At 61.7% G+C, this 26,620-nt stretch overlaps 1 protein-coding gene across 9 annotated transcripts in view; it reads right to left on the bottom strand.

The window, feature by feature from the left end:
- Positions 1-26,620, bottom strand: part of PKD1 (polycystin 1, transient receptor potential channel interacting) — a 45,240-nt gene that overhangs the window by 3,050 nt on the left and 15,570 nt on the right. Inside the window, exons 3-39 of one of the 9 annotated variants that reach the window (XM_032268177.1) lie at positions 26,497-26,568; positions 26,077-26,246; positions 25,224-25,892; positions 24,922-25,105; positions 24,320-24,540; positions 24,012-24,127; positions 23,484-23,610; positions 22,910-23,157; positions 21,703-22,458; positions 20,651-20,782; positions 20,228-20,403; positions 19,755-19,888; positions 15,682-19,301; positions 15,336-15,485; positions 14,284-14,427; positions 13,875-14,154; positions 13,572-13,785; positions 13,329-13,488; positions 12,812-12,964; positions 11,828-11,972; positions 10,102-10,722; positions 9,655-9,811; positions 9,215-9,467; positions 8,895-9,090; positions 7,277-7,447; positions 7,012-7,155; positions 6,699-6,909; positions 6,487-6,613; positions 5,411-5,527; positions 5,272-5,324; positions 4,868-5,052; positions 4,718-4,790; positions 1,628-1,746; positions 1,347-1,549; positions 1,079-1,273; positions 555-694; positions 73-185 (exon numbers count right to left, since the gene is read on the bottom strand). In XM_032268177.1, the coding sequence (XP_032124068.1) occupies positions 73-185; positions 555-694; positions 1,079-1,273; positions 1,347-1,549; positions 1,628-1,746; positions 4,718-4,790; positions 4,868-5,052; positions 5,272-5,324; positions 5,411-5,527; positions 6,487-6,613; positions 6,699-6,909; positions 7,012-7,155; positions 7,277-7,447; positions 8,895-9,090; positions 9,215-9,467; positions 9,655-9,811; positions 10,102-10,722; positions 11,828-11,972; positions 12,812-12,964; positions 13,329-13,488; positions 13,572-13,785; positions 13,875-14,154; positions 14,284-14,427; positions 15,336-15,485; positions 15,682-19,301; positions 19,755-19,888; positions 20,228-20,403; positions 20,651-20,782; positions 21,703-22,458; positions 22,910-23,157; positions 23,484-23,610; positions 24,012-24,127; positions 24,320-24,540; positions 24,922-25,105; positions 25,224-25,892; positions 26,077-26,246; positions 26,497-26,568 (10,949 nt within the window). Of the gene's footprint in view, positions 1-72; positions 186-554; positions 695-1,078; positions 1,274-1,346; positions 1,747-4,717; positions 4,791-4,867; positions 5,053-5,271; positions 5,325-5,410; positions 5,528-6,486; positions 6,614-6,698; positions 6,910-7,011; positions 7,156-7,276; positions 7,448-8,894; positions 9,091-9,214; positions 9,468-9,654; positions 9,812-10,101; positions 10,723-11,827; positions 11,973-12,811; positions 12,965-13,328; positions 13,489-13,571; positions 13,786-13,874; positions 14,155-14,283; positions 14,428-15,335; positions 15,486-15,681; positions 19,302-19,754; positions 19,889-20,227; positions 20,404-20,480; positions 20,500-20,646; positions 20,783-21,702; positions 22,459-22,909; positions 23,158-23,483; positions 23,611-24,011; positions 24,128-24,319; positions 24,541-24,921; positions 25,106-25,223; positions 25,893-26,076; positions 26,247-26,496; positions 26,569-26,620 lie in introns of those variants that run through there. The other 8 variants (XM_032268178.1, XM_032268172.1, XM_032268175.1 and 5 more) reach the window with 8 other exon arrangements.

Here is a 26,620-nt window from a genome sequence, read left to right as displayed (position 1 = left end):
CAGAGCTCCACTGAAGGCTACTCTCTGGAGAAGAGCAAGGCTTTAAGGCTTGGGGCACCCCTGCCAGCTCACCTTCCTGCAGCCGCACCTGCCGCAGCCGTGGGGGCCCCAGCTCTGGGCTGGACTGGTTCCCGTGGACGTAGGGCAGCAGCACGTGGGCCATCCATGGCCAGAGCTCCTCAGACCTGCCGCACCAGACAGTCACACACTCTGGCCCCCACTGCCTCATGCCTGTCTCGGGTGAGCGGCTGCCAGAGGCCCAGGGAGCATGGCTCCCACTGCTCTCCCCACCGCTGGCCACAGCCAGATCCGGGCTCCTCAGCCTCAGCCGGGGGACGTTCTGGGGCAGATGATTCTCTATCATGGGGCCATCCTGTGCACTGCAGATGTGGAGCTGTATCCCTCGCCTCTGCCCACTGATGCCAGCAGCAGTTACCTCCAGTTCTGGCAACCAAAAATGTATCTACACTTTTCCATGTGTCCCCTAGCATGTAGCTGGACTAAAGACAAAACCAAAGCCCAAAAGACAGACAAGTGCGCCGGGGCGCCCGTACCGTGTGATGGCCAGGAAGGCCTGGCTGTGCAGCTCCTGCTTGATGGCGCTCTGCAGACGGTAGGCGTGTCCATGGCACGAGGCATCTCCATAGCTGGCCAGCAGCGTCACCAGCAGGAAAAGCATGTACACCAGCAGGCTCTGGTGGACAGGGGGGCCCTGTGGTCAGCCTGACCCCAGCACACAGTGACAGTGGGCTTTGGGAACGCTAGGTAGCAGACTGCCACGCTGGATGCCTGATGGCAAGTAATGACAGCACACCCTGCCAGGGACCCCACGCAGGCCACTGCAGCAGTGCTTAGAGCCCTTCATGGCCAGGCAGGAGCAAGCATTAGAGCTGGGCCCTGACAGGGACTGGGGCAGCAGATGGAGGGCTTGGGGTAAGAGAGAGTCCGGATAGAGGCTGCAGAGCCTTGGACCCCCAAGGGCCTTCTGAGGTGAGGAAAGGGGGATGGGAGTGTCCCTCATGCATGGGTGGGAGACAGAGGTGGTCGTGGCAGGGGCACAGGCTGCACCCAGGCTCACCCGCAGCATGCCATGTAGCCTCTTGACCTTGCGGGCTTCCTCCTTGGCCAGGAAGAGTGCAAAGCCATGGGGGGGCCGTACACGGGGCACACGCGTGTTCATAGGCGTCACGGCCGGGCTCTCCACAAGGGTGTCATCTTCATCAGGGTGCAGCCGCTTGGCCACCAGTGAGAAGTACAACGCTTCCAGCAGGACCTGGGGAGCAGAAGGCTTCAGAGGGGTCCCCTGTGCTAGAGGCCTGGAGCCCCGCCCCTGGCAGCCCGCTCACCTTCAGCGGCTCCCAGCCGAGGAACGACGCCAGGAAGCTGGCGCTGCTGGACAGGAGCCACGCGACACTCACACCAGGGGGGAAGCCGGCACCCACCCACCCTGAGACTCCCACAGTCACAGCTGCCAGGAGCAGACTGAGCCCGTGGGCCAGGGAGGCGCACCAGGCCGGCAGCAGGCGCTTCCGCAGGCCCTCCACCAGTCCTGGGGAGGCAGGGACAGACCTGTGACCGGCAGCCCAAAGGGAGGGGCTGGGGGTATCCCGGGCCTGTGCAAGTACACCTGTCCTGGAGAGCCTCGCTGCCTGGGGCTGTTCCCAGGTCAGGCCCGGGCTGGGGAGCCCCGGCTCCCCCAGTCTCTGCAGCACCAGTGCCTCTGTCTTCTCCCCAGGAGTGCTGGACCTGAAGGATATGAGGGGCCGTGAATTCTTCCTTGCCTCCCTGGAGGCAGTGGTGCCCAAGCCCATGCTGATCTGGGCAGGCAGTTTCTTGAGCCTCTAGGGCCATGGGGGTCCCACCAGAAGACCCTACCCCAAACCAGAGTGGGAGTGGTGCTGGGAGCCCAAGAGCTGCTCTAGGCGCCGAAGCCAGGTGTCCGCCTGTGTCCCCCTCCTGCTGGCTTTCTGCTGATAAACCCATCACTCACAGCCTGACCAGCCAGCCCTCTTCCTAGACCTCCAGCTGCCCCTACAGTGGCACACAGCCTCTCAGGGTGCAACAGGCCCGTTTCAACCCTGCAAACTATGACTGGGTCCCAACCATCCAACAAGCACCTCCACAATCTAGAGAGACCAGTGCGTCTGTCCCACACAGTTTTACGGCCTAAAATTTGCTTTTGGACAAGAAAACATATAAAAGCCTTTCAAATCCCAAAAGTATGTAAGGCTCCCTGGGGCCAGAGATCTGCTGGTTTCTCTAAGAGCCAATGACCGCCAAGGCTGCGTCACAGCACCACACAGACCTGCCCGGTCCCAGAGCCACCCGAGAAGAAATTCGGAGGCTGGCCCAGTGCTTTCCCACACCTGCACCCCAGTGAGTCCATCACCGAAAGAACGGCCTGGCCAGGGGCTCCACTGCACTGAATGCTCCCTGTTTTGCTGCCTCTCAGAGGATAAAAATCACACTCAGCTACCTTGAGAAGCATGTCTCAGCCAACTGCCGTGGCTCACACCTATAATCCCAGTACTTAAGGAGGCTGAGGCAGGAGGAACACTTGAGCTCAGGAGTTGGGAGACAGTGAGACCCTACCTCTACAAAAAAACTTAAGAATGACCCAGCCTCAACTAGGCCAGACATGGTGGCTCATGCTGGTAATCCCAGCACTTTGGGAGGCCAAGGTGGCTGGATCATGAGGGCAGGAGTTCAAGACCAGCCCAGCCAACATGGTGAAACCCCATCTCAACTAAAAACAAACAAAAAATTAGCCAGGCAGGCATGGTGGCGGGTGCCTATAATCCCAGCTGCTCAGGAGACTGAGGTAGAGAGCTGCTTGAATCTGGAAGGCGGAGGTTGCAGTGAGCTGCGATCATGCCACTGCACTCCAACCTGGGCAACAGAGTGAGATCCCATCTAAAATAAAGACCCAGACTCAAATATTCCTTTATGGTAACACAAATGACTCAGTGTCTGACTCAGGGAGCGGCTCTTGCTGGCAAGTACAGAGAATGGCCTGTGCGGGAGGCATGGGGCGGCCAGGAATGTCAGGGCAGAGATGTCACCAGGATGGAGGGTGCAGGCCCAGGTGCCGGAAGGCCAGGCTCTGCGTTGGGAAAGGAGACATGGGATGTGCTGGAGGCTAGCATGAGGAAGGACCCAGAGAGGGGTCCAGGACGAACCCAAGCCTCCAACTTGCTCAGCCTGAAGCATTGTCTGAGTAAGGGATGGCCAAGGGTTGAGGACATGGGGAGGGCGGGAGGACCACGTGCTCTGTGTGGCCGCCAAGTCTGACCTGCTGCCAGAAGTCCCCACAGAGGCCCTGAATCTGGATTTCACAAAGAGCTCTGGGCTAGAGATATTGGCGGGCTGGTCAGTGTGTAGTGACTCCCCCTGGATTTCCCCATATGCTGTATTTTGAAAACCGGTTGGCAATTTTTTCATAAAGATGCCCTCATGTCATGCTTATCTGCCTTTTGCCTTCTGTAAAACTGGCAGTTTTCCTTTTTGTCTGGGTCCTGGGACAATGACAAGCACTGAAAGGAATGATAATGCAGAACTCAAAGCAGATGTGGCTGGAAAAGCAGCACAGCCACGCACCACTCAGTGCCAGGGAGACGCTCTGAGAAACACGTCACGAGGTCATTCTGTCACTGTGCTAGCGTCACAGGGTGTAGTTACCCAAACCCAGATGCATGCAGGCCCTGTGGTGTGGCCGCTGGCTCCTGGCTCCACACATGCACCAGGCGCCGCTGCACTGAACCCTGCCGGCAGCTGCAGCACGAGGCAGAGCTGCGTGCACCTCAGCGCCTCTGAGCATGGGAAGGCACGGAAGAGCCTGGGGTCACGTGTGGGACCACGCCACACGGCACGTGACTACAGACGCGCTGACTCTATGTTACCCTTTATTGCTAAGTTGGAAAACCACCAAGAAATTAAGAAAAAAAATTTTTTTGAGACAGGCACGCTTTGTTGCCCAGGCTGGAGTGCAGTTGCGGCGAGATCTCGGCTCACTGCAACCTCCATCTCCTGGCTTCAAGCAATTCTCCTGCCTCAGCCTCCCAAGTAGTTGGAATTACAAGTGCCCACCACAACACCCAGCTAATTTTTTTGTATTTTTAGTAAAGTTTAGGTTTCACCATGTTGGCCAGGCTGGTCTTGAACTCCTGACCTCAGGTGACCCACCCTCTTCAGCCTGCCAAAGTGCTGGGATTACAGGCGTGAGCCACTGCGCCCAACCAAGAAATTCTTTAAAATACAAATTACCAAAAATGGTCTCAAAAAGAAAAAAATGGGTTACTTAAAAATCTGCCCATAATTTCTCACTGTTTTGAGACCAAGATAAAAACGTGTCCCTGGCCAGCCTCACACAGGAGCCTTTCTGCTCCTCCAAAGCCCCGTGCGCCTGCTTCCTCCCCAGAGGGAAGGTTCTGGGGCTCTGGGGAAGCCTATGAGGCTCTTTCCAGAAAAGGAGCGGGAGGTTCAGAGAAGTGAACCGGTAAAGCCCAGCCGTGGTGCACCCACCCCACCCCATCCTAGGCAGGGAGCATGGCTGCTGGGCCTGAGTCCTGGGCCCTCCTCCAGCACCCCCCATCCGGAGAGCCGGCCCCTCCTCCCAAAACCCTTCCCCTGAGTCCTGGCCCCACCTTCAGCAACCCCCTCCCCATCCAGGTCCTGGCCCCTCCTCCAGACCCCTCTTCCCCAAGAGCCGGGCACTCACAGGCTGGTGAGCAGGTCTGTTTCCACTTGGGTGTCCTGGGTGGGGGCAAGCACCTGCCGGATCAGGTCTTCATCTAGAGGGAAAGGAGGCAGCGGGTGGACTCGGCTGCGCTAGTGAGCTTCAGAGCCCCCTCCTCTCATCCCAACTCACCTGATGCTGAGAAGGATTTGGCCGGAGAGTAGGGGCTGGCCAGGGAGAGTCTGTCCTCCTCTGGGCCCAGCCCATGGCCTGCCCGGCCCCGAGCCAGCTGCTGCAAGTTGCTGCCCACAATGGATGGGTCGCTGAGCAGGTCCGGCCAACTGAGTGTGCCCTCGCTGGACGGCCAGCACACCAGGCTTCAGGAGGCACGGGTCAGCAAGGAGCCAGGGGATGCATCATGCACACACCCCAGCCCCGTCTAGTCACATGAAGACACGCTGGGCTTCCAAGCAAACCCGCTCCCAGGCAGTGTGACCACATGGAGCCACAGGCACCCGGCAAGGACACACAGCCCGCACATCCCCGGCACCCGACAGCGACCTGTACCAGGGCCAAGGTTTCTCCAGGGAACCCACCTCTTAGAATCATCCAGAAATAAGTCACTCTTCATCTGTCCAGCAAAGGCCTGCTAAGAAGTGCACAGTGTCTGAGTCCAAGCTGCCCTGAGGTGGCAGGACGCTCAGCCCAGACTGGGACCCCCAGTGGAGCCCTCACCTCAGCATGGAGGCCCGAGAACGTGAGGAAGGAGCTGTCCAGCACAGATGAGTCCAGGCAGCTGTCGATGTCCAGCACCTGCTGCCCGGCGGGTGTGGGGCTTGGGCCCGCAGCCACCTGCAGACAAGGGCAGTGGTCAGCAGGTGGCAGCTCAGACCTGCTCAGGACAGGCACGAGAAATCACATCCTAAGTGGACAGGGCAGAGCCTGGTGCCATCAAACAACCTTCTAGAGTGGTGGTGGTGTGTGACATCTGCACTGTCTGTGATGGCAGCCCGTCACGTGTGCCACTGAGCACTTGACAGGCGACTGGTGTAGCTAAGGAACTGAGTTTTAAATGTCATTTCCTTTATTTATTTATTTATTTTTGAGACAGAATCTCCCTCTGTTCCCGAGGCTGGAGTGCAATGGTGTGATCTTGGCTCACTGCATCCTCCGCCTCCTGGGTTCAAGCAATTCTCCTGTCTCAGGCTCCCAAGTAGCTGGGACTATAGGTGCCCACCACACCAGGCTAATTTTTTTATTTTTAGTAGAGACGGGGTTTCACCATGTTGGCCAGGATGGTCTCAGTCTCCTGACCTCGTGATCTGCCCACCTCAGCCTCCCCAAGTGCTGGGATTACAGGCGTGAGCCACCGCGCCAGCCTGCCCTGTGGGGGGTGTCTAAGGGGCTAACTTGGTCAGACTCTTCACTTGCTGTAAAATCTACTGACATTTTCTTCTTGAGTCAGTTTCAGGAGCACGTGCAGCCACGTGCTCGCTTCTTCTGAGTTATCTGATGTGCTGGTGGGCAGGTGTCTGTGGCATCCCTTAAGTCCTGTTAATGTCTGCAGGGTTGGCAGCGATGTGCTCTTTTCTTTCACAGAATATTCTGGCATCTGAGTTTTCTCTCTTTCTCCCTGGTCAGTCTAACTAAGGCTGACTTAACTAAGGTCAGTCAACTGTGCTGACCCTCCCTGAGAGCCCACCTTTGGTGGGCCCCTTTCCTTCTGGCTGCGGTGCTGAACAGTGCCCTGGGCATGGTGCTGAGGCCCAGGCTCCATTGCCTGTCCTGCCAGGTCCCCAGCCCCAGCCCACCTTGCTCCGGGACATCCGGAAGAGAAAGAGGACAGCCAGGTAGACGGGATAGACAACCACGCTGGACACCAGGCCAATGGCGACTGTGTCGACGCTCAGCGGGCTCAGCCTGGACACATGACCCGTGCTGTGTGGAGGAGGCCGAGCAGGTGAGGCTGAGGGGCAGAAAGTGATGCACAGGAAAAGGCTGTCCCGACCCCCACGGCACCCACCTGTAGGCAGAGTCTCCCACAGCCCCGTACCACACGGCATTGGCGCCCATGAAGAGGCAGATGAGAAGGACGCAGCAGGTGGCCCTCTGGACGCGGGTGAAGCGGCTTCGAGGTGGCCGGTCCCATATGGAGAGCCAGATGTGCTTGTCAAAGAAGCCTCGCTGCAGCTCAGCCACCAGCAGGCGCCGGAAGCTCAACAGAGCTACGTCACCTAGGGGGCAGGGAGGGCAGAGCTGTGGGAGGCCTCGGGGCAGGATCACCCAGCCCACCCTCCCACCTGCCAACACAGCAAGAGCAGGAAATGAAGCCTTACTTGCTGCCAGCACCTCCTTCTCCACCAGGCCCCCGTTGGCCTCTGTCTCCACCGACAACCAGTCATTGACCAGGAAGAAGGCACTGCGGGCCGTCTGCAGGTCCCTAACAATGACGTGCTGCAGGAACCAGGCGGGGCTGAGCCCTACGGAAGCGCAGGAAGGAGGTTAGGCCCAACGGCGCCCGATGCAGGGGCAGGGGGCAGACAGAGATGAGGAGGGGGCAGAGGTGAGGAGGGGGCAGAGGTCAGCAGGATCCACACAGACCTTTGTTGTCATGCCACACCCGGATCTTCCACACGCTGCCCAGGCTGTTCGGGGTGGCGATCTGGAAGACATCCAGGCTGTTGCGGTGGAAGGCTCTGTCGCCATCCAGGTGCCGGTGGCCGCTCTGGCTGTCCACCCCATACAGCATGATCCCCACGTGGGCTGTGGTGCCTGCGGACGACAGGGAGGCGTGGAAGGCTGGGTCTGCTCCCCAACACGGGTGGCGTCGCAGGCAAGTTGTCTCAACTTCAGCCTCCGTGCGCTCAAGGAGCTGCACAGGCAGTCCCGGCTTTGCACGGCTCCACCATGCACCGGGGCTGTGGTTACCCCAATTTTTCCAATAAACACCAAGGCCGCAAGGACATGGTTAAGTGACACAGAGATAACTGTGTGATAACTGCACATGCCTCAGTCCACGTCACAACCAGTGACCCGCACCACACACCTGTCCCTCAGTGCATGCAGACTGCAAAGCGTGAAGCCACGTCCCCTTCTCTCCCATTGACAGACCCAGGTGACAGTTTTTAAAAAAGCAGGTAATCAAAAACAAGAACTGGCCAATGAAGATGAGGGCACAGCACGAAGATAAAAAAGGGGGACATGGCTGGGGACGGTGGCTCACGCCTGTCATCCCAACACCTGGAAGGCTGAGGCAGGCGGATCACCTGAGGTCAGGAGTTTGAGACCAGCCTGGCCAACATAATGAAAAATTAGGCGTGGTGGCGTGCACCTGTAATCCCAGCCAGTCAGGAGGCTGTGGCAGGGGAATCACTTGAACCCAGGAGGTAGAGGCTGCAATGAGCCGAGACTGTACCACTGCACTCCAGCCTGGGCCACAGAGCAAAATTCCCGTATCCAAAAAAAAAAAGGGAACACTGGAAGGGCAATTCCAATCAAACAAAAATGGAGTTATTGATGAAACACCATGGGAGCTGAGTGTGGTGGCTCATGCCTGTAATCCCAGCACTTTGGGAAGCCAAGATGGGCAGATCAACTGAAGTCAGGAGTTTGAGACCCGCCTTACCAACATGATGAAACCCTGTCTCTACTAAAAATACAAAAATTAGCTGGGTGTGGTGGCGCGTGCCTGTAGTCCCAGCTACGCGGGAGGCTGAGGCAAGAGAATTGCTTAAACCTGGAAGGCAAAGGCTGCAATGAGCCAAGATCACGACACTGTACTCCAGCCTGAGCAACAGAGCAGGTGTCAGTCTCAAAACAAAGAAGGAGAAAAAAAAGAAACAGCCAGCCCTGGGGACAGTGATGTCATCTTCGTGTAAGAGACGAGCTATGCAGTCAGGATTGCGGGTGGGAGCAGTCTCCCGCACTGGTCACGATACTCCCCTCTGCACGGGCTAAGCTCAATGACTTGTGGGGCCACACTAATGAGCAAAACATAGGCTGCCCACCTTGACCAACTGGGCACCTACTTCCAGCTAGGAGCTGTCCTAGTCCTCAGGGACAGTGAGTGCCCATGAGGTCATTCCCAGGATTTACAAATGAACCCTTTGCATGGCACTGGAGAAACTGCCTTGTTCTGATGCCTGCAGCAAGACTCACTTCCAGAGAGTGCAACACGCAGAGCCAGCAAGAGTAGGGAGGCCCGGCCGCGCCCCCTCACCTGAGCCTCGGCCCCAGCCTGTCTTGACGAGGATCTCGTACTTGAAGCGGCCCCGCTGCCCGCAAAAGGGGATAGCTCGGCCCCGGCTGGCGTCCAGCTGGTCCAGCTTATGCAGGATGGCAGCCGTGACCACGTAGGTCACCAAACACACAGCGCATGTCAGCAGGACAATGTAGTTTACACCCACTGTTGGCTCCTGTGAGGATACAGCCACCAGGCCCAGGAGGTCACAGGCAAGCTGCACCTTCTCAGGACAGAGCCGAGCCCACCCAGGCCCTCCCCTACCCTGCAAAATCTCCCAGGCACATGGGACCACTCACGGGTGGCATGAATTGGACGCGGCTTGGGGGCACGAAGAGGCTGGCGCCGAAGGCAGTGAGGTGGCGGGTAAGGCAGACGGCCTGCTGGGGGGAGGTCTCCTCCAGGGGCAGCAGCCCCTCTGTCCTCCACGCCATGTCTTCCTCGCTGAAGTACTGGCACAGGGACGTGTACAGGCCCACAGATACCTCCAGCGTCGACCAGTGGAAGTGGCTGGTGAGGTTCAGATAGTAACTCCCCGCTGGGTCTCCATTCCTGGGCGGGGAAGGGGCAGTCAAGGTGTGCCTGGGCCCTGCCAGGGTGGGTATCTGGGTCCCAGGCCCCACGCCTGGCCCAGTCCCCAGTCCCCTTGCTGCCTGCTGTCCCCACAGGGCCGATGACCCAGGCCATGCTGACCCACGGTGCCCCCCGCCGCCCTGCCAGGCCAGCCCTCGGAGCTCACCCCGGGGCAATGAAGAAGGTATAGGGCCTGTGGTCGGTGCCCTCCAGTGACTCAGGCCGGATCCTCCTGCTGGCCGAGCAGTTGTGCTGGTTGGGCTGGGGTTCCGAGTGCAAGTAGACTGCCAGGTAGGGCTCGGGTTCCTCAGAAAGGTAGCGACCTGGGGGCAGCATGCACAGGTTGGATGCCTGCTAGGAAGCTCACCCACCCGGGGACACCCACAATGGCCCTTCTGAGCCCGCCCTCTGCCACAGGCCTGAGAGGCCACAGGAGCCTCTGCGCTGGAGCTGGCACTGGCTTCTCTGTGGACCCCAGCTTCTCTACCGCCGGGCCTCCAGCAGCCCATGAAGCAGAAGGCAACTTCACCAGAGACACTCATGGGGGCCCTACGAGAAATGCCCTCCCCCAGGAGCGAGGCTGGAGAGCGTGTGCCCCACCCACTGCACGCACCATCCAGCAGCGTGTAGTTGAGCTGCAGGTGCAGCCCAGCCGCAGGGTTGCTGCTGTCCAGGGTGACCACGGCGCCGACAGAGGCCTGGGGCTGGACCACGACGGAGTGGGCGGGGCTGTGGTGGCCGAGGGTGGCCCAGTCTGAGTTGTTGGGCACCTTGACGGTGATGGCACGTTCCGAGGCCAGCTGCTCAATGGGGATCTGGGTGCCGGCCTGTGTCTGGAACGCCATGGAGGCCACCTTGGTAGAGACAGTGTAGTTGCTGATGTAGCCGAAGGGAAAAGGGTTGGAGTCCACCAGGAAGATGAGCTGCACCACATCGCTGAGGTTGGACAGGGCCCCGCTGAAGGCCTCGGGGATGGAGAAGTGGCAGCCGGGGCCTGGGGCACTGCCGTAGCACAGCAGGCTCCCCGGGTCCGAGCGCTTGCCCTGGGCCACAATCTCCTCACCCACCAGCGTCAGGGGCTCCTCGTTGAGCACGCGGGAACGCATGAGGATGCGCATGAGGGCGGAGGTCAGGTTGTAGGCCCGGGATGCCACCATCCTTGATGGCGGCTCAGCCCCCAGCTCCGAGGGCTGCGGCCCCTGCACATCCGAGCTGGCCAGGTGGATGAGGTCACCTGCAGACAGGCGTGAGGTCAGTGCAGGGAGAAGGGGGAGGCAGAGGGAGGGTGGGGGCTGGCAGAAAAGGCGAACATGAGGAGGTGGGGGGGAGATGCAGGCAAAAGGAAGGGGGAGGCTGGAGAGAAGGACGGGGATGAAAAGAGGGAGAGGCACAAGGAGAGGGAGGGGGATGAGGAGGGGACAGAGAGGGGGATGAGAGAGATGGGGAGAGGGAAGGGGATGAGAGGGATGGGGGATGAGGGGGGAAGGGGGGTGAGGGGAGATACGGGAGGGGAATGAGAAGGGAAGAGGGAGGGGAGGGAAGGGGAGGGAGAGGTGGGGAAAGGGGATGAAGGGAAATGGGAAGGATGAAGGGAGAAGAGGGATGGGGGGAGGAGGAATGGAGAAGGGCAGGGGGATAGAGACAGAAAAAAGGAATGGCAATACGGGAAGGAATGAGAATGAGAATGGGAAAATGGGGTGAGGTGGAGAGGGAAGAAGGGGAGAGGAAGGAGCAGGGGGAAGGAGGGGGAGGAAGGCAGGGGGAGGAAGTGGGGGAAGAGGATGATGGGGGAAAAGGGGGGGAAGGGGAAGGAGGTAGGGTTATGGGGAAAAAAGGGGCTATGGGGAAGTGGGAGGATGAAAGAGGGGTGGGGAAGGGGGAGGAGGGAGATGAGAGAGACGGGAATCGAAAGAAGTGGGGGAGGAAGTGGGGGGGGAATGGAGAAGTGAGTGGGAGAGGAGGGGGAGAGAAGGGGAAAAGGGAGGTAGAAGAAAGGGGGAGAGGGGAAGGGGAGGGGAAAGGAAGGGAAGGGGGAAGGGTGATGGGTTGGAAAGGGGGAGGATGACAAGGAGAGGAGGAGAGGGAGGGGAGGGGAAGGGGAAGAGAAGGAGAGGGAAGGGGTAAGAGGGAGGTGGGAAGCAGGGGAGGGAGGGGAAGATGGAGGCAGAGGGAAGGGAGGAGAGGGAAGGGGGGAAGGAGGGGGGGAAGGGGGGAAGGAGGGGGGGAAGGGAGAGGTGGGGGAAGGGAGGGGGAGGGGGAAGGGAGAGGGAGGGGAGAAGACAGAAGATAGGTGGGGGAGGTGGGGGGCGGAAGGATGATGTCGGGCTTAGGCTGCACACCTGTGATGTTGAGAATGCTGTCTCCGATGGCAGTGGGCGTGACAGTGCCCGTGGTGGTCTCTGCCTGCAGGATCCGCATCATAGCCTCCAGCTTGTGCAGTGTCTGCTTCAGACACGAGCGGCACACGAGCTCCCTGCTGGGCCCCTGCAAGGAGCCGACAGTGTCCAGCGCCACTCCCGGGTGCAGCAGCGTGCGCTCCTTGCACACATCCTCCTCTCCTCTCACACGTGTCCTCACCCAGCTCCCGCCCCTGGCCCTGCAGCTGGACAGCCTGCCAGACTAGACCCCTCACAGCCTCCCTGCTAAGTGCCTTCTGTGGCTCCTCCTGACCCAGGGTCTCCACCTGGGCTCATGTGACAAGGCCCACCAGCCAAACAGGGCACCTTTTCACACGAATGAGAGCAAGGCGGCTGCCAAGGCCATGGATAGCATCCAGACCCAGCCACAGCACAGCCAGGGACACCACCAGACAGCAGAGTAGCTCCAGCTGCAAAGCTCTCTTCACACCTCTCCTCCCAGGGCTCCGCCCTGCCCCAGTCTCTCGAGTCAGCCCCCTGCCGCACAGACACAGTGCCCCCATTAGATGTGTCCTGCCCACCCCTGAGCCTGGGCTATAGTAGCAGGTGCCTCAGGGGAGAGAAACTTTGGGCGTGCCAGGGGAATGCTGCAAGACCACTGGGGGTGGGGGGAAGGGGAAGGGAGGGGAGGGAAAGGGAGTGGACAGAGCAGCATTTTCCCAGCCCCTCCCTACATCTGGGCCCCTCTTTGACCCCTCAGTCCCCCAGAGGCACCCTGGGTTCATGAGCGACAGCAGGAGAATGGCTAAGGCTGCCAAGGCAGGTCAGAGGCCAAGGAGGGCTACGGTGGAAAGGAGCCCAGGCTGGGAGGCTCAGCTCCTTGGCCAAGCTGCCCGTCTACCCCGGTGGCTGGACCCAGTGCCCAGGCAGGCATGTGGGGCTGGATGGGAGGTGGGGCCGTCCTACCATGCACTGGGCCAGCACAGCGGCAATCTGCTGAATGTCATCCACGGTGTGGACCCGCAGGGACACCAGGGTCTCTGTAATGTTCTTCCGTATCTGGGCTCGGCGCTGCCGCTCGTGTTCGGGCTCTGCTGCCGTGTCCAGGGCCTGCTCGTACTGGGGAAGGCAGGGACACAGGGCGCTGTCAGCAAGGAAGGAGACTGGCAGCTACCCACAACTCCTGGGGTCAGTTACACATCAGATGCTGCGTGACGTGGAACGACCTGAGACTCTGAGCTGTTTCTTCGTGGGGAAAACAGGGCACACACAGGGGCCCTCCTGGGAGCGGGAGGCACTGGGAAGCGGGCACCGGGGAGGGCCTGGTAGGTGTGGCTGCTGGGAGCAAAGGGTGCTGCTTCAAGGTCACTGGATTTGTCTGTGGGACCTGGGGTGAGCCTTCTGCAAGGCTCCGGAAAGCATGGGTCTTAGTCCCCCAGCATGCATGCAACAGACGTGCAGTCCCCTCCCCGCCTGCACTCGCCTCGTTCAGCACGGTGACCAGGGCCAGCGAGTACTCGATGACGTGCTGGGGGTCAGCCTGCCGCAGCAGCCCCGGGAGCACACTGGCTGTGAGCCCGTGCAGCCAGGCCGTGAGCCCCACTGCGCTGCTGTTGGGCTCTGGAAGAACGATGGCCAGAGACCTGCGATTTGAAGCAGGTGGTGAGTGGAGGGGGGCAGTGAGCAGGCGGCAGTCTCAGGGGCACCCTCCCAAGGCCCAGCTCACCTGTTGAGGGCGACCACAGCAGCTCCAAGCTGGTCCTGCACCACCACAGCCAGGCCCACCTCGAAGTGTGGCCTGAAGCCTGGAGGCAGCACGGCCCCATAGCTGGAGAGGCTGCCCTTGTAGACACAAAACTCTTCACAGTGGCCCTGGCGACAGCGCCGCAGCAGCAGGGCGTACACCAGTGGGGCGCTGGCGTCCTCTGCATCCTGCCAGCCTGCAGGACCCCATGGCATCACGGGAGGGCCCCGAGGCATCACTGAGTGGGGAGCTCCTGCCGCGCCCCCCACACAGGCCCACACTCACCCGAGCATTCGAAGTGCACCTTGGTGGTGAGGGCGTGCACAGCACCCAGGGGAAAGAGGCGGCATGAGCCCCCCAGCGGCGGGCGGTTGGGGGACAGGCGGATGGAGGCGCAGCCCTCCTCCTCGCCCGAGTGGCCTAGCACCGTGAGTGTGAAGGTGTAGCCCTCGCCATCCCGCAGCACGCCCCGCCGCAGCACCAGCCGCATGCCCGCACTGCCCGTGGATGTGGTGGTCTCGTCCAGCACCAGCGTCTTGTTGCTGAAGGTGCGTGCCGCCCAGCGCTGCACGCAGGAGGGGTGGTGAGGGGGTGGAATACCCTGCCCTGCCAACACTACTTCTGCCTGCAGGCTCCACTGCTAGGCCGTGGGACCCCCCAACCCCAACCCGGCCACACCCATTTCTGTGCTCACCCCTTGCTTGGAGCCGCTGCTGCAGTTGAGGCAGCGGCCCTCCAGGTACACGTAGGAGCTGCGGCTCACTTCGTACACAGCCTGTGCCTTGCAGGACACGCACTCCAAGGACACAATGGGCACCCGGCCACTCCGGATTAACACCTGGGGAGAGACTGGGGTTACCTCCAGCCCATGTCTGCCTAGCATGCTGGAAGATTTGGGGGACCCATGGAGAATGCTGCTCTCAAACTCCAGGATTCCCAGGGGACTGGCTGCTGCCGGTGAGCTCAGCCCCTCCTGGCACAGTCGTCTGGTTTTCCACCTCCCAACCTAGGTGGCAGAAGCTCATCCACAGGGCAGAGGACCCCAGGGCGTGTGCTCAGGTGTCCTGCACCCAGCTGGAGCCTGGCAGGAAGCAGGCGGTGATCGCTGAGGGGCCCTGGGAGGTGCACGTGTGAAGAAATACATACGTAGGCCTGAGCACCACGGTTTCCTCGCAGCCCTGACTCTCAGGGGCAGTCCTGGTCGAGGGCCTGGGTCAGGAGGCTGAGCCAGAATGGAACATGCTCCCACACCCTCCCCACAGCCAACCCCTCTGGGCAGGACCACGATCAGGCCAGCTGAGGAAAGTAGGGCCTGGGAGACAGACACTCGCTCTGGGGCACCAGCAGGTCTTGCCTGACAGCAGCAGGAGCAGCCACCACAAGCTCAGGGTCAGCGAGCCTCCTGGCCATCCCGAGAGGGGATCTCGGGGGTGAGAACCGGCCCACTGCATCCAGGAACAGGGGCACAGGCTCGGGACAGTGGCTGCCTCCGGGGTGGGAAGAGGCTGTTTCTCACTGTTGGTGTTGTTGGGAGACTGTGTGGCTTGAAGATTTTACATGGAGCTGTGGCAGGTTTGGAAGGAAGCAAAGCTGAAGCAGGCTGTTTTGTTAAATACAATTTGTATCGAAACAACAGAAAGTTGGGCGAGAGCGCACAGCCTCTGCAAGCACTAAAATACAGAAAACCATTGATGAGCAGGAGTGCTGGGGTGTCAGGAGTGTGGCCAAGGGGCGGGGAGCACCCACCGTCTGGTTGGTGGCCTCCTCCTTTCGGCCAGCCTTCCACACAGTCAGACTGAAGGTGTATTCCACACCGGCCGCCAGCCGCTCCCGGGGAATGGTGACCATGCTGCTCCCTCGGGGCCCAAAGTTCAGTGCACACCCGCCAGCCTCCCTCTGCAGGCCAAGAACAAGGGGTCATGTGGTGTGAGAGTCCCACCCAGCCTCAAAGTGGAGCCCAGCCCAGGGCACAGCTCGGGAGACTTCCTCCCCATGCTGGGACAGGCCAACCCTAGTGGTGTGCTGGGTGTTCCCCAGCCTCGAGGTCACCGGCGGAGGAGGTAGCAGGGAGAACAGCCCTGCACCTGCTGACCTGTGTCGAAGCCACGCAGGCCCAGTGGAAGCTGAGGGGCGTCTGTTCGCCATCCTCCAGGTTAGGATCATAGGACTCGCTCCCATCCAACACCAGGTCCTGTGTATCCGACCACACACGGTACGAGCCACCCTCAACGATGGGCACCAAGCGCTCGGGGGCCACCGTCACGTTGGCCTGGATACTCCGTGCTAGTGGCGTGTCCCCAAATGACACCACAAACACAAAGCAGTAGTGGCCCACAGGCAGTGCCAGCCGTGGCAGCACTAGCTGAGGCCGGCTCAGGTCCACGCCAGGCAGGGCCACGCGAGCTGTGCGCCCTGGTCGCTGGCAGCTGGCAGTGCGGTACACCTCCCAGCGGTACTCGGTCTGGTAGGTGACACAGTCTCGCAGGTCAACATGGGCCTCCAGGTAGTTGCGCTGGGAACGCCGCATCAGCACCTGCAGGGGCAGGGCCACGTCCACCTCTGGCTCTCGGCAGGCCAGCACCTGGACAGTCACCGTGGCCTGTGCCATGAAGAAGCTTACCAGGTTGGAGGCATTCACCTGCACACGGTAGTCCCCAGGCCTCAGGTAGGTGTGCTCAGCCCTGGGCTCATCTGTGTCCCGTCCTGGGGCCCCATCCCCAAAGTCCCAGTGGTATGCCACGCGCCGGGGGCTGGGGCTGGTGGTGGCCTCAAACTGCGCTGAGCGGTTGGTGAAGCAGGGGCTGCTCTGCAGGGCCACATACTGGATGGCGTCCTGGACCTCCAGCACCAGCGTGCGGTTCTCGCTGCCCAGGGCGTTAAAGGCGCGCACCTGGATCTCCAGCAGCCCTGCGGCCACAGGCGTGTAGGTGACATCGCGGCCCGAAAGGATGACCAGGGAGTCACCCTGGACCTTCTGCAGCGAGAAGTACCAGGCGTAGGCGACCCGAGAGCCGCGCTGCACGCGGGCTGTGAAGTTCCGCTCAGTGCCCGTGGCAATGCCCCGCTCACAGCAGTTGGGCACCTGCAGCCCACTCACAGCCTCCAACACCACGATGCGCACCTGTGCCTGGGCCCAGCTCACATGGTTCTCGCCCTGCACACTTACCACATGGTCTCCGATGTGGGGGAAGCTGCGGGAGAAACGGGGCCCAGAGAGCACCTCGGGGCTGGCCCCACCCAGCTGCAGGCGGAAAGTGACGGCTGAACCAGCAGCCAGCAGGATCTGAAAGTGGACGAGCTGCCCGGGTGCCACCACCTTGCTGCTGGCCCACAGCACCAGGCCCACGATGGGCTCCTCCACTGTGAGGTTGTGCGTGGCCGAGGCCCAGCTGACGGCGTTGGAGGCGTTGAGCCGAATGGAGAAGGCACCAGCCTCTGGGAAGACCATGGTGACATGCGGGCCGTGCTTGCTGCTGCCACCAGGCACAGTCCAGCACCAGCTCACATCGGTGCCCGTGGCCAGCTGCCCCCAGAAGGGCACAGAGGAGCCAGCTGCCACGAAGCTGCCACTCGGCTCGCTGGCCCTGATGCTGAGGCCACTCACAGGCACCTGCACGGCCACTTCCATGGTGGCGTTGGCCGAGCCCAGCTGGTTCCCTGCCGTGACGGTGACTAAGTGCAAGCCAGGTGTGGGGAAACTATGGGTCGTAAACGGCTCAGGGGTCTCCCAGCTCAGTCCCTCCTCCAAGGACCAAGTGTATAGGACACTACTGCCGCCAGCTAACACGGCACTGAGGGTGACACTCATGTTGACGGCAGCTGGGTTCGGGGAAGCGGCTACCATCAGCCACCCCACGGGCTCCACAAAGACCACAGTGCAGTCGGCCCAGGCGCTGCCCAGCATGTTGGTGGCCCGCAGCTGCACATGGTAGGTGCTGGCCTCAAGCGTGGTGAGTGAGAAGGCTCTGCCGCTGCCAGCCAGGGCCGGGCCTCCCTCCCGCCGGGCAGTCCAGCTGTAGGAGATGTTGGTGCCATCCCGGACCACGGCCTGCAGCTGCACTGTGTGGTTGGTGGGGAAGCAGCTGCCACCACCCACCACCTGCAGCCCCTCGATGAGCTGTAGGACGTAGATGAAGATGCTGTCCTGGGCGGAGCCCACCTCGTTCTCAGCTGTGACAATCACACTGAAGGTGCCCACCGAACGGAAGGTGTAGGACATGGTAGGGCCCCCAGGGATAGGTGTGCAGCGGTCACAAAGCACCCAGGAGTAGCGCACATCACTGCCGGCCTCCAGCGAGGTGCTGAAGCTCACGCTCCCGTTCAGGGGCACCACCGTGCGGCTGGCGTTGATGACAAGCCCCCGTACTCGCCGCTTCACCGTTAAGTTGAGACAGGCCTCGCTGCGGCTCACCTCATTCCAGCCAGCCACTCTGACAATGAAGTCGCCAGTGCTGTTGTAGGCATGGGTGACCTCAGGACCCTCAAGCTGCCCACCGTCCCCCAGATCCCACAGGTAGCTAGCAGGTCGCCCGCAGCCCACAGCGGAGAACAGGTATGGCTGCTGCAGCTCCAACACGAGGGAGCCATTGACCTTGATGTCTGTGACCACCACAGGCTCCTGCACCTCCACCAGGGCCGAGTCATTGGCAACAGAGACGTTGTTGGACACGGTGACTGTCACCAGATAGGAGCCTGGGTCTCGGTAGGTGAACGTCACCTTGGGGCCCCCAGCATGGGCAGAGGTGGCTTCCTCGGTGCCAAAGTCCCAGGCATAGTGGTAGGGGAATGGGGGCCACACGCACGCCTCCAGCCGGGCCTCGACCCCTAGCCGCACGAACTGTTTCTCTGGCCGCAGGGTGACATTGCCCACCTCGGGCTCCACGCAGATGCTAGTGAAGTAATGTGCCTTGTTCACGCGGCTCGACAGCACGAGTGCCAGGGGGAATGTGCCGCTCTGCGTGAAGTTGTGCGTCACCTCCGGGCGCCCCTGCACAGTCGTGTTGGAGGAACCGTCCCCGAAGGTCCAGTCAAAGAGGTAGTGGGCTGGGTCCCCGGTAACATAGGCCTTGAGCCGCGCGTCAGGCTGTGTGGGGATGCAGGTGGCGGGTTCAATGCGCAGCACCTCCAGGACGAAGACCAGCACATGCAGGCTCCGAACCAGGAGGCCGGCGGGGTTGGCCGCGCCCACAGTCACCGTGCAGTTCTGCGCCTGCAGGTACACGTGCTCAACAGTGGCTTCGGGGCCCGACAGCACCGTGCCGTCCCCCATGTCAAAGGTCCACGTGACGTTGTCGCCCGTCTCCACCGAGGCGCGGACCACCACGGGAGCGCCCTGCTCCACGGCCAGACTCATATCCACACTGAGCCCATGGAGCTCCTCAAAGACTCGAACGTCTGCTTGGGCCACCACACTGCTCACCGTGTTGTTGACCTCCAGGCGTACATGGTAGATGCCCCTTGAGGCATAGGTGTGGTTGGTGGCCGGCTGGCTCTGCATTAGGACCGGGGAGCCGTCCCCGAAGTCCCACATGTACAGAACACCACCAGGCGCAGGCAGCGGGTGTGGGTAGAAGGTGATTGGCCGGCCAGCCACCAGGACGCTGTCGCTCACGCCCACAGCCACCGAGGGCAGGGCAGCACGCACACTAACAGGCACCTGCTTCGTCAGATTCTCAAAGGCGTTGGATGCCAACACGGTCAGGATGTACTCACCTGTGGGGACAGGCCCAAGTGGGTGACAGTGGCACCCCCACCTGCTCCCCACCCGCTCAGCAGAAGCCCCCGACTGAGGAGCTCAAGGGTGAATGGTGCACCTATGGCCCAGCCCTGAGGGTCCTCGCTCCCAGGCTACATGCCAGAAGCAGCACAGGTGCCACAGCACTGAGGGCCAGCAGGTGAGGATGGCACCACCTCCAAGCGCAGCTGCACTCGGGGCAGCAGAGCAGCCAGAGCCAGACTGGGGAGACCAGAGGGCCCAGCTTCCCTGTCTACTCCCCACCTCCACCTAGCCCCTCCCTCACCCCAGCCAGGGCCAAAGCCATCAGCCCAGGTAGGGTCATAGTGAGGGCTATTGGGGGGGAGGGAGGCAGGCTGACTCTGGGAGATTGGGGAGCCCCATGCTCACGGCCTGAAAGGCATCGATCCCCTCACCCCCTCAGCCCTCACCTGGGGCAGTGTAGGTATGCGTGACATTGTGCTCCACCAGCACCTGGGCCACCGAAGGGTCTGGAACCGGGAAGGACTCGTCGTACGGAGGCTGGAACTGGCCAAGGGCCTGCTCCCCGTCCCCAAAGGTCCACCTGCCAGGGCAGTGGGCAGGCAGTGAGTGGACCAGGACATGGGTGCATGGTGGCGGACAGGTGAATGGGGCTGGCTGTGCCTGTGGAGCAGGGGATGCCTGGGTCCCAGCTGAGGCTCCACCCTACAGTCACACCCTGGTCCTCCATTCAGGGTGCACCCGCTGTGCTGTGGGGCCTCTCCCAGCTCCTACGCAGCCTCAAGGGCTCCTGTGAACCCAGGACCTCCCAACAGACAAGGAAACTGAGGCTTAGAAAAACGGCCCCTTGCTGTGGCGTCCCACAGCTGGGGCTGGGAGGAGAGCCTGGTGCCCGCCCCCAACAGGCCCCCAAGGCACTCACAGGAAGGCCACCTCCACAGCCGAGTCCACCAGGATGCCCGCCGTCAGCAGCAGCGAGGCGTCGGGGGGCAGCACAGCCGGCACTGTGGAGATCCGCAGGTCCTGCATCCTGTTCATCCGCTCCACGGTGACGTTGTAGTTCACAGTGACGTTGCTCACATGGTTGGAGGCCGTCAGCTGTGGGGACAGGCATTGGTGGGCACCAGCGGCGGGTGGGAGGCCCAACCCCACTTGGCACTTCTCCCCGCACTCACCCACAGCCGCCACAGCATCCTTGGCAGCAGGAAGCAGAGGGAAGGCAGAGGTGACTGAGGAGCCCACCCCCTTCTCCTCCCCCTGCCCCCCCCATCCCCACCCACTCACCCTGCCCATTCCCTCTCACCCCACCTCCATCCCCTCCCCTCCCAGCCCCCCGCCCACCTACTGAGAGCTTGAAGACTGCTGCGCTCTGATAAATGACATTGAAGACTATGTTCTGGAAGGTCAGGGACTGCTTGTCGTTGATGGTCCACCGGAAGACCACGTCTGAGCCAGCGTCCACCACTGGGCTGTACCTCTGCAGAGGGTACTGGTGTCAGCCCAGGCTCTGTGGGAAACCACTCTGCCCTCAGCCTGTCGCCTCCTGGACACACCTCCAATCGGGCTGGAGAGTCCCATGCAGGGCACAGAGGGAAGGTGGCTGGGGCTCGGGGAGCCACATGCCACAGAAGCCAAGTCCAGACTGGGGCACTGAGTGTCCAGCTCTCCAGCCTCCAGCCCGATAGCACTAGTTATGTCTTAAACCTCTCTGTGCCTCAGTTTCCCCATCTGTAAAGCAGACCTAGTACCAGTTACAAAGAGTCCACCTCTCTCTGAGCCTCTCAAACCCACCCAGAGCTCCTACCCCAGCTCCTCAGCCAGAGAGCTTGGCATGGTGAGGGAGGCACACGGGCCTCCCAGCAACAGGACCCACATCACCTGACAGAATAGGTTCAGCAGAGGAAGCCTGGGACAGGCTGCACAGGTCACATTGGGGCCATCAGAAACGGCCCCTCCCAAGGCCCCTAGTGCAGAGGCAGATACCCCCAGGACAGAGACAACTCTGTTCCCCATGTACCCAGCATGGTGGCACCGCAGACAGCCGACAGTTTGCCATCAGGAGTTCCGACTCCACCTCAAAAACCCCTCGCTTCAGTCAGGCGAGAACACCACAGAGGGTGCGAGAGACTCATGGGGGTTCATAAGGGGTTGGAGGGCAGAGTTTTAGATTTGTTTCACGGGACAACAGAATGCATAAGTGGAACCACTGTCGGAGCTGCGACTTTCTAGGAATTTAGAGCCACCAAGTAGCATGAGTCGGCCAGCGGGACCCGCCTGGAACCAACATCCCCAATAACTGAGCTGCCGCCTTCATTGGGAAGCCAGGCCTCGTGCTTTGTGAGCACCCGTCTGGGGGCACTGCCTGGGAACAGGCGGCGGAGCCTCCGCTGTACTCACCACTAGGACTCCCTGCAGCACACGGGCCTCGGGGCTGGGCGTAGCTCGGAGGCCACAAATGGGCTCCTCCGCCGTCACCTGCAGGCTGAGATTGGCCCGGCTGGCGCTGTTTTCCGCAACAACCTCCACCACATGCTCCCCCTCACTCAGCCAGGGCAGCACTATCACTGAGAACAGGGTATCGTTGGTCTCCCAGAGGCAGCCGGGCACGAGGGTGGCTACCAGGGCAGGGCAGGCAGCCTCAAAGCGGGCGCTGACATTGCCCCCAGCCCAGCGAGCTGTAGCCGTGGCATTGGCACCAGAGTCCAGCTGAAGCACCAAGACTGAGCCATTGGTGGGCACATAGAGGTGGCCATTGTGGGGGGCAGGGGCAATGACCCGCAACCCAGCCACCGGGGAGACCACGTTGAAGCTGCAGGACAGGCTGTGACTTGACACGCCATTGCCCACCTCAGCCCGGACCTCATAGCGTCCGGGCAGCTGCAGCCCAGGGTTCGGCCTGAGGCCCAGTAGCACAATGAACCGCTCTGTGGCCGCAAGCAGCCGCAGGGCACAGGCAGGGCAGGCCCGAGTGCCCTCCAGTTGGGCGGGCAGGCGGGGCAGCCAGGTCGAGGCATTGGCGGAGAGGTACGGGGCTTGGAGGCCAGGGCTGCTGGAAGCCAGTGGGCAGTGCAGGAAGGCACCAGGGCCAGCGTCGTGCTGTAAGCTCACGAGGTCACCGGGGAGCATGAGGACATCCTGGCCGCGGAGGGTGACCTGCAGAGAGGGAGGCAGGGCTGTAGCACATCCTCGTGGTCATGGCCCGTGGACCCCAGCACGAGGGGTGAAGGTGGACAGGCAGGGCTCTGCGCTGGGGATCTCAGCACCATCGACCACGCCTCATGGAGCCTCCCCCAAGGTGATCATGGCAGGGACAGGCAGAGGACAGGTGCAGACAAGGACACACAGGGAAAGGACACAGGCCGAGACCCAGCAGGCAAGAGGGAATGACCATGCCCGGAGAGGGAAAGAGGAGGCACAGCTCATGCCAAGGACCGGGACAAGAGCTTCTCCCACTGGGAGGGCGGCCAGGGCACTACAGAGGTCGTTGGAGTTTGGAGGTCAGAGGTGGCAGGGACTTGGGAGGGACCTGCAGGCTGGGTGTGTCTGGTGGACAGGCAGGTGACCTGAGGAGGTCAGGGTACAGATCTAGGTCAGAGCCACACACCGAGTACTGTGCAGGGGGCCCCGCAGGAACGGAGAAGAGGAACTCCCTCCATAGCGTGTAGGGGGCCTTGGGGAGCCCTGGCCCTGACGTGGAGCTGTTGGCACAGGCCTGGGAGTGGCAGGAGGCATCCAGCGGCAGGCAGACATTGGCTCCAGGGCACCAGCGTCCCCCTGGCATGCACTCGGGGGCCGGCTGGGTCCTGTTATCCAGGAACCCGCTCTCAGGCTTACTGCCATTCTCCGGGGTCCCTGTGAGGAGGGGAAAGTATCGGGGCCCTAAGTTGCCCACAGGCCATCATTGGGGATGCCTACCTGCTTGCACCCACAAGCCTGGCCTTGCTGTGAGAACAGGTCTCACCCGGCAGCACTCCCAGCTCAGTGCTGTGCCCTTGCCTCCAGCCAGCCGACTGACCCACCCGATCCATCCCCAGGACATTTGGAACGAGCTGGTGTCTCTGAACCCCTACTCTGTCCATCTGAGACTAGGAACCACTCTGGTGGCCACAGGACCAGCATATGTGAGAGCTCAGAGAGGCCACCCCAAGCCCTCAACGCCCACCACTCAAGGGTCCCACCTGCTGTGCTGAGGGGCCGGTACACTTGCAGGCGCAGCTGGGCAGGCTGCAGGAGCTCCTGGGTCCCAAATTCTGCTGTGGTGAGGAAGGCTTCTTGGCTAAGACTCAGGACCGGGAATACCATGACCTGGTGGGCAGGGGCCACCTCAGCTCCACAGACCACACCCCAGGCCAAAGCCCAGACTCCCTCACCTCAACTCCCCAAGGTAGACGAGAGGGAAGGAAGCAAGCCATCAAACCCACTACAAGCCTGGATGCTGTCGCTCGCGAGGAAGACTAGGGTGGAAACTGCCTGACCTGGCTTTTAGGAATAACTCACACTCAGAGAAAAGGCCTGGGGAGTCTGGCATTTGCCAGAATAATGTGATTAAATGCTTTCCTCTCTGCGCTCGAGATTTTTCAGCCCATCTATACTGGGCACAAGCAACATTCAAGCCCCAGAGGTTTTGAGAGAGACCCACAGTAAGCAGGGCTGGCAAGGTCTCCAGGGGCAGAAGGGTAGGTTCTAGAATGCAGAGGGCCAGCTACCTCCACAGGCTGACGCGGGGCCGAGAGACCATCCTGCTGCACCAGAGGTATCAGGGGTCCCTGCAGATCCCCACTGGGCGCTCCTACAAGGAAGTTCTCGGCATCCTGCACTGGGCCTGGGGTGGCAAGTGTGCAGTGAGGCTCTGGGTCCGGGCCCAAGACACTGGGACATCCAGAGTGAACAGACTGGGGACCGAGCCGCCCAACAGCCCCCCACCATCCCCTCCACCGAAGCTCAGGCTCCACGGGCACTTGGCAGACCCCTAACCACAGCCAGTGTCTCAGGCCCCTGTCTGGTCCCCGCACACCTCCAGGACGCAGCTCACAGACATAGCTGTGTGGCGCTGAGCACAGGTCGGTGTTGCACCACCCAGTGGGCCCCAGCCGGACGCAGTGCTCGGCAGTAGCTGGGTGTGGCTCCCCAGGCAGCCAGTTCTGGCAGCTCTCCAGGCTGAAGGCCTCGCCCTGCGGCGCTGGGCCCGCCTCCGCCCCCTGCACAGCCGAGAAACCGATCCACACATCCAGGCTCCTGTGGGCAGGTGTGGGACGGCACAGGGCTCAGGGCACTCCTCCATCCTCCCACACTCTCAGTAGCCCACTGGGGTGCCCCAACAGGGTCTCCCTTTCCAGATGGGGAAACTGAGGCTCAGAGCCTGGAGAGGTGTAAGCACCCATGGGGCCTGTGGGAACCAACAGGGTTCCCCATGCAGGCCACCTCCCGTATGGCAAGCCCCAGGAGTGCCCAGAGACTGCCCCAGCTCGCATTCACCTCTCCATCTGCAGAACTGACAGGTGGCCGGCCGGCCCAGCTCCTCCCTCCCTCATCCTGTGCCTACCCAACTATGGGCTCTGCACCAGTGCTTCAGAGATCCCTCAACCTATGTCCCCTTGACGAGTGGGGGGCAGGCACCTGGTGACCTGGGAGACCAGGAACCGCTGCACAGCAGGACTGTCCACCATGGCCAGGGCGGCCCCCGCCCAGGCCCGGCACTGCTCCTGTGCCTGCAGCCAGGCCGCCTTCTCCACCACCAGGCGGTAGCAGTGCCCATTGCCAGGGAAGATCTCTGTGTCCAAGGGACAGAGCGGATGCACCACTGGGGACCGGGGGGAATAAGGGTATCAACGGTCAATGTGGACCCGAGACAGGGATACCAGGCTCTGCCCCACTCACACGGCCCTGGGGAGGAAGGGGAGATGGGAGGAGGCGCTCACCTCGGGTAGGCTCCTCACCCAAGGCCACGATGCTATAGGTGGCCTCCAGGCCTGAGCCGCCACGGTTCCGGACGCTGAGTTGGAGGCTCTCGTCACTCTGCACTGAGGATGGGCACACAAGCTCCAGGGTGGCAGGTACTGCTTCCACCTGCACATTTGTCTCCAGCAGGGCCGAGCCGGCCCCTAGGGCCAGCACAGCCGTCACGCGATAGCGCCCAGGCAGCATGTAGCGGTGCAAGGCCACCGGGCCTGCGCCATCCACCTTGGGGGAGCCATCCCCGAAGTCCCAGTGTGCAGCAGTGATGGGGAGGGGGGCGGCAATGTGGAAGGCTGCTGGCTGGCCGGAGGCCAGGGGTCCGTGGGGCCCCACCAGGGCAGCCCCTGAGGAGGCAGGGAAGACGTGCTGGAGGAGGGTGGGGCCCCCACAGGCAGGGGCAGGGGGTGGGAGAGGGCTGGAGCAGAGGGCCAGGCAGGCAGAGGAGGCATTAGGGGATGCCGCTCCACACAGGCACTGGCCCTGCTCTGAGAGGGCTGCAAGGTGCTGGCCAGTAGAGAAGCAGAAGGCGCTGCAGGCCTCGGGCTCCAGCAGGCCCTTGTGGGCAGGTGAAAAGGCCACTGCTTCCATGGTACCCGAGCTGTTGTCAGGGAGGCAGGCGACATACTCCTCACCTAGAAGAGGCAGCCGCTGGACCCTGGGTTCCACCCCTCCTGGCTTCACCCACACCCTCCTTCAGGGCTCCCATGCTGCTCCTTGGCCAGAAGCCCCACCCTAGAGATTGTTCCCCAGTGCCTGCAGGGCCCAGGGCCCACCTAGCAGGGAAGGACTGAGCCGGCCCCACCTACCAGCACTCACCACAGCCACTGTCCCGAAAGGGGATGCTGAGCAGAGGCTGGCCAGCCCGGGAGACAGGCCCAGCGCACATGGCTGCCTCGGGCTGCACCACCTGCACCTGTTGCTCCTTCACCCACCGTGACAGCCACACCAGGCCACAGTCACACTCAAACGGGTTCCCACTCAGGTTTCTGCAGGGGAAGGGCAAGTGTGGGGACCAGGTCTGGTGGGAATGGTATACACCAGCCCCAGGCCCTGGAGCACCCCGTGACAGCACAGCCTCCCCTGCCCCGACCAAGCCGGCCCTGGAGGGCTCCAAGCTGGCCAGCAAACTGCCCCCAGGATCTCGTCTCAAATCTAAGAGGAGACACGGACCAACTTGGAAGGCAGAAGGGGCCTGGGGTCCAACCAGTGACATCCACCAAAAGAACCACAACTTACATTTCACTTAAATTAAATAAATTAGCAAACAGTCCTTCTTCTAACGTGGAAATCTTGTTGTTGCTTATGTCCCTGGAAGAGAGAAGGGATTTGGCAAGTATGACGGAAGTCCCCGCAGCCAAGC

This window comes from Sapajus apella, unplaced genomic scaffold, assembly GCF_009761245.1.
Source record: "Sapajus apella isolate SASKATOON/1434 unplaced genomic scaffold, GSC_monkey_1.0 scaffold175, whole genome shotgun sequence".
In the NCBI taxonomy this organism is placed as follows: domain Eukaryota; kingdom Metazoa; phylum Chordata; class Mammalia; order Primates; family Cebidae; genus Sapajus; species Sapajus apella.
This window is presented reverse-complemented; position numbering and strand designations above follow the sequence as displayed.